The 6,034-nt window shown below is 46.2% G+C and overlaps 1 protein-coding gene across 1 annotated transcript; it reads right to left on the bottom strand.

Annotated features, from left to right (window-relative positions):
• Window positions 1-417: 417 nt before the first annotated feature.
• Window positions 418-4,206, bottom strand: LOC147976952 (uncharacterized). Its single transcript, XM_087521040.1, has 5 exons — window positions 4,124-4,206; window positions 3,175-3,414; window positions 2,825-3,015; window positions 1,131-1,637; window positions 418-1,016 (listed from the first exon to the last, which is right to left on the bottom strand). Exons 1-5 carry the CDS (start codon window positions 4,204-4,206, stop codon window positions 418-420), a joined length of 1,620 nt encoding a protein of 539 aa, XP_087377166.1.
• Between the last annotated feature and the right edge of the window lie 1,828 nt (window positions 4,207-6,034).

Here is a 6,034-nt window from a genome sequence, read left to right as displayed (position 1 = left end):
GTTGAGAGTGGTGTACTTACTGGCTTACAATGCTCTAGTCCGACCCTTTTTTATAATATCACTAGTATATTTCTCCTATGTTAAAAGTATGCCATCTTTCACCTGTTTTACTTCAATGCCGAGAAAATGGTGAAGATTACCCAAGTCCTTCAATGCAAACTCCATATTAAGATCCTGAAGAAGGCATGTGGTGGCATCTGGACTGGAACTGGCAACAATTATATCATCAACATAAACAAGAACAAACACTATTACATTGCCTTTGTTATAAAAGAATAGTGAGGTATCTGCCTTTAATGGAGTAAACCCAAGTTGTTGTAACTGAGTACTTAATCTTGAGTACCAGGCTCTAGGGGCCTCCTTTAATCCATACAGAGCTTTATCTAATTTGCAAACATGATGTGGTGTGCTTTTGTTCTAATACCCTGGTGGTTGCCGCATGAACACTTCTTCCTCAAGAACACCATGAAGAAACGCATTCTGAACATCTAGCTGTCGTAGACTCCAACCTCTAGAAATAGCAATAGATAGTACAAGTCTGATAGTGGCTGATTTAATAACGGGACTGAAAGTATCCTCATAATCAATCTCAAATCTTTGTTTGAAACCTTTTGCAACTAGTCTAGCCTTGTATCTATCTATACTTCCATCTGCCTTTCTTTTAATCTTGTAAACCCACTTGCCATCAATAACATTTTTACCTCTTCCTGGTGGAACTAGATGCCAAGTTTTATTTTTCATAAGAGCTTGATATTCACTATCCATAGCTTCTTTCCACTCTTTTTGTGCAAGTGCATCACTAAGATGTTCAGGTTCACCAACACTAGTAAGAAAAGCATGTTTGCGACTGTCATAGCTTACGGTGCCATCTTTATACTCTTTAGGCTTGAATATTCCACACTGTGACCTGGTACTGCGCTGAGAAACTTCAGATATACGGGCAGAAAACCTTGGTGCAGAAATTGTTGGTGCAGTATTTTCATTTTCGGAAGTACACAACTCAGATGCAGAAGATCCTAAAACAACCAGCTCAGCTGCAGAAGATCCAGGCACAACCTCTGGAGGAGATCCACCATCCTAGCGCTCCAGATCTGAGGCATCCGACACACTAGAAGGAATCCGCCTCGCACCAGGCGTGCGAACCGGAGAACTCCGCGTGGCAGCTATGGGTGCCGCCCGCTCGGGTGCGCGACAAGAAATCTGATCGGCGGGCCCTACGTTGGTCAGCCTGTCGACTGAGGAGTCGGCCCGCCCACGCGAGGCGTCTAGTGAATCGCTACCACCCACGATTGGGCTGGTGGGCTCGCCTTGGTCGGCCACGGAACCGATGGCCAACCCAGCCTTGCCACTTGGCATTGAACCAGGTGCTGCTGTGCGAGACAGGAGATCCTTCTCGGATCGCACGTCCCCCAGACTGCTGCGCTGTACCAAACCATCATATCCAGCCCTGTCTTCGCCCGTTTCTGCGCACATAAAATCATGTCTAGAAATAGCATTGTTATCATCAGCAGCATTATTTTCATCCAAACTTTTTTCTATTGGACTCATCTCATGACCAGTTTCAATTAATTCGCCCCCATGATCAGGAGAAGTCAAAGGATCAGAAAGAAGTGAAATTTCTTCACGAAGAAGAGCGCCTGCGTTGGGATGAAGTTTAGCAAAGGGAAAAATTGTCTCATCAAAAATGACGTCACGAGAGATATAAATTCATCCCGTGGAAACATCAAGGCACTTGTAGCCTTTGTGAAGATTACTATAGCCAAGGAAAACACATTGAGTTGACCGAAACTCAAGTTTGTGGCGATTGTAAGGTCGAAGATTAGGGTAACAGGCACAACCAAATATTTTTAGAGAATTGTAAACTGGTTTTTGATGATACAGATGCTCTAGAGGAGTTGAATTTCCAATGACTTTACTAGGAAGACGGTTGATAAGATATGTGGCAGCAATAAAAGCCTCGTCCCAATATTTGAGTGGCATAGAAGCATGAGCAAGTAGAGACAGCCCTACATTAACAATATGACGGTGTTTGCGCTCAGCAGAACCGTTTTGTTGGTGAGCATGTGGACAAGAGACATGATGTTGGATGCCCACACTTCGAAAGAAGGAATTGAGTTTCTCATACTCCCCTCCCCAGTCACTTTGGACTACAAGAATTTTTCTGTCAAAGTGACGTTCAACTAGTTTTTGAAATTCTTGAAAGATAGCAAAAACTTCAGATTTGTGTTTAAGCAGGTATATCCAACTGAACTTGCTATAATCATCAATGAAGCTAACATAATATATTTTTTTCTTCCAAAAGAATCTCTGGCATGACCCCATACATCACTGAATATAAGCTCTAAAGGAGCATGAGAAACACTAATAGACCTAGGATAAGGAAGTTGGTGACTCTTGGCACATTGACAAGCCTCACAAACAGACTCTCTATTTTCTCTACCTGACAAAGGAAGATTGTCTTTATTAACTACTTGCTCAACTATAACAGAAGATGGATGTCCTAATCTTTGATGCCATCTTGCCAAGGAGGTCTTGACGACGGAGTAAACTTGACGACGACACTTGCGACTAAAAGATCTTGATGTGATGGGGTAGAGACCGCCAATGCATCTACCGTGATAGAGGAGTTCCCTCGTTGCCCGATCCTTAATGAAAAAATATTCAGTATGAGTTTCAAAGAAGACATTATTATCGAACGTTAAACGAGACATTGATGCAAGATTTTTGTTAGCTTGAGGGACATGAAGAACATCCGTTAGAACAAGATCACATTTGGATGTAGGGGAATTAATGAAAGCATGACCAATATGATGTATGTCCATACCTCCACCGGTTGCGGCAGTGTTCACTTGATCGTTGCCATAGTATCTTTCACGAGCTGCAAGCTTCTCAAGCTCACCAATGATGTGATCGGTTGCTCCAGAATCAACATACCACACGGTATCTCCTTCTCCTCCTTGTTCTCTCAAGGCAGCAAGAACATGACGCTCTTCGGGCACATAATTCTCATCGTACCTATGCCAACAATCAAGTACCTCATGTCCAGGCTTCTTGCAGAGTTGGCACCTAGGTCAGGGCCGGCCACCGTTGTTGCTGGAGGGACGTGAGCCATTGTTGTTGAAGCGCCCATGTCCATTGTTGCCGCTGTTGCTGCGACCTCTCGGCCTTGCTGACCTTGGTGACCACTGACCACGACCACGACCACCATTACCGCGGCCACGGGTCATGGCGTTCACCGAGGATTGTCGCAGATTTGTTCCTCGCAGCAAGTTGATGCAGGCTTCAAAGCTTAAAAGCTGATTGTAGAGCTCGGTGACGGTGACTGGTTCGAGCGAGCAGAGAGCGCTGAGACCACCGAGTTGTACTCTAGGTCCAGTCCCTTCAGGACGAAGGAGACGATCTGTAATGGCCTGGCTTATTAGGGATGATAGACTACTCATATCAATAAGGAATTCCTTCTTTTCCGGGAGCCCATTCGGACAGAACTCCAAAGTTAAGCGTGCTCAGCTTGGAGTAGTGTCAGGATGGGTGACCGACCGGGAAGTTTCTACCGGATGCGCACGAGTGAGGACAAAGTGCGCAGAAAAGACTAGTATTGATCTGTGGGACAGTCTAGATCCCGCCAGGAGTAACGACCACCGACGGGTGTGTCCGGAGCGTTATAAGTTGGTATCAGAGCCAACCCTCGCGGTTACATGGATGTTTGCAGACAGGAGCGCGGTCATGTTGTTCATGACGTTTGTGACCCGTCATGGCACACGGCATGGTACATGTACCGGACTGGATGCACAGACGTATGTGCCAAGAGGGAACATTCCTGTGGCCCGACGAGGACGTCGGTTCCTCTGAGTGGGGGTGTATGTAATGGCCTGGCTTATTAGGGATGATAGACTACTCATATCAATAAGGAATTCCTTCTTTTCCGGGAGCCCATTCGGATAGAACTCCAAAGTTAAGCGTGCTCAGCTTGGAGTAGTGTCAGGATGGGTGACCGACCGGGAAGTTGCTACCGGATGCGCACGAGTGAGGACAAAGTGCGCAGAAAAGACTAGTATTGATCTGTGGGGCCAGTCTAGATCCCGCCAGGAGTAACGACCACCGGCGGGTGTGTTCGGGGCGTTACACGATCTCCCCATCAGAGAGAGCAGTGCCCGTGCAGGCAATCTCGTCCGTCAGGGCCTTGATCTTGGCGAGGTACTCCGGCATGCCCAGGTTGTCCTTCTAGAGGTTTGCAAGAGCTATGCGGGTGTTGATGAGCTGCGATTGCGTTTGCGCAGCGAAGAAGGAGTGGATGGCGCTCCACACCTCAGCCGACGTCTGAAGCGTTACGACCTGCGCAAGAACCTCATGAGAAAGAGACCCCGTAAGGTATCCTTGGAGTTGTTGCTGTTGGGCGTACCAGATCGTCCGAGCGACATTGAATACCTGCTCTTCCTTCCCATCGTTGGTGATGGTGATGGTGGCAGGGGGCGCCTGGCTTGCAGCGTCCAGATAATGATCCATCTATGCCCCCTTGATTTGGGGTAGCACGATGGCCTTCCATAGGAGAAAGTTTGTCCTCGTCAGTTTTTCTGACGGAGGTGGCCCGAGGGAGCTAGCTGTGCTGCCGGAGGTTGAAGACGAGGCATAGGTGTGGCCGGCGAATTGGGAGGTCAGGGAACTCATGGTGGACGTGGCGAGCATGGAGATGGTGGAAGCAGCGGTGGATGCAGCGGTTCCTGCCATGGCTAATCTCGGCGGCGGCTAGGCGGATTTCCTCTCGGGCTAGGTGGGCTTTCTCTCGAGTTGCTAGATGCGTGAGGATATGGCTCTGGCTCTGATGACCATGTAGAGATTGGAAAAGTGTTGAACCCTTTGGTCTCAGGCCGTTGTATATATTGATCAATTGTCGTGGCTTACAAGTTTTGGGAAATCGTTAGGGTTTCTCCTCAGAGTTGTACACGAGAGGGAAATAGAAGATTACATCGGGAGGAAGAAGCAGACAGAAGAAGAGATAGAAGTTTGAAGTATACACGCACATATCTATCTATCTATCTAACAGCCACGAGTACACTGCATGGGTTGAGTTTGTCCTTGACAAGGTAGCCACGAGTACACTGCATGGGTGTGTGTGGCGGCGGTGTCGTCGTGATTGTTGGAGGCGACCAGGGTGTGTGTGTCGCGAGTGTGAAATACCCCCAGTTTCTACGGATATAAAGAGGACAAGCAGTGCTAATGCTAATCCGCGCGACTGACTCAATCCCTTACAGACTTCATAGATTGTAATGCTTATCAGAGCGCTCACGTCTCCCCATTCGTGCTCCGGGTTGTACTTGTTCCTGTTAGTATTTTCAGTGGTTGTTGGGTTAGTTAATTTCACTTAATTTGTGTCACCCCCTGATGCAACTATGGTGGTTTACTCGCTGTTTCATGAAAAGGCAGAGTACCTGCTAGTTACTAGTTTCTAATAAGAGAGAAATTTGCGGCACCTTAATTAGTTAGCTCTTTTTTTTTGGAAAAAATGATAATTGTGCATACTTACTGATAGAGATTTTGTAGCAAGGTGTCAAATGTTCATGAAGTGCACCTCATCAGCTCTTAGCTGTGAGATAGTAAAGATGACATACTTGAGTGCCAACGTGAGAATATGGCTCAAATCTAGATTCTAACAACATTGTGATCCAGTAATACGAAGACTTTGCCCGCGAAAAAAAAGTGAGGCTACTGTCAAGATTTAAAATTATGTAATGATACATCTTTTTTTTGCGGGGTCTGTAATGATACATCTATTCTGAATAGTCTCTGATAAAAACATATTTATGCTTTTACATGGTTGTTCAATTACTCTAGCACAACAAAGCAAAAAAAGAGAGAAAATACAAATGTGTAATATGTGGATAGAAATATGATTTGTTATGTGCCTAGCTGAAAAATGTCTTCAGTCAATCAAGTCCGCTGGAGGTGAACCAAGCTAATTAAGTACTATTACGTACTATAGCTTAATACTGACCGCTCCGACTCGATTTTGGCCCCTGATGGTTGCAGGACACGCACC

The sequence above is a fragment of the Triticum urartu genome, chromosome 4A (genome assembly GCF_056163025.1).
Source record: "Triticum urartu cultivar PI428250 chromosome 4A, HENAU_Tu73, whole genome shotgun sequence".
Classification (NCBI taxonomy): domain Eukaryota; kingdom Viridiplantae; phylum Streptophyta; class Magnoliopsida; order Poales; family Poaceae; genus Triticum; species Triticum urartu.
This window is presented reverse-complemented; position numbering and strand designations above follow the sequence as displayed.

What these genes read in the sequence shown, in the direction of transcription:
- LOC147976952 (XM_087521040.1), bottom strand. Translation starts at nt 4,206, where the DNA reads ATGCCGGAGTACCTCGCCAAGATCAAGGCCCTGACGGACGAGATTGCC. An exon ending in CTCTCTGATGGGGAGATCGT is followed by an intron (nt 3,415 to 4,123) that starts GTAACGCCCCGA and finishes ATCCCTAATAAG; the next exon opens with CCAGGCCATTACAGATCGTC. An exon ending in TTCTCCGGTTCGCACGCCTG is followed by an intron (nt 1,017 to 1,130) that starts GTGCGAGGCGGA and finishes TGGTTGTTTTAG; the next exon opens with GATCTTCTGCATCTGAGTTG.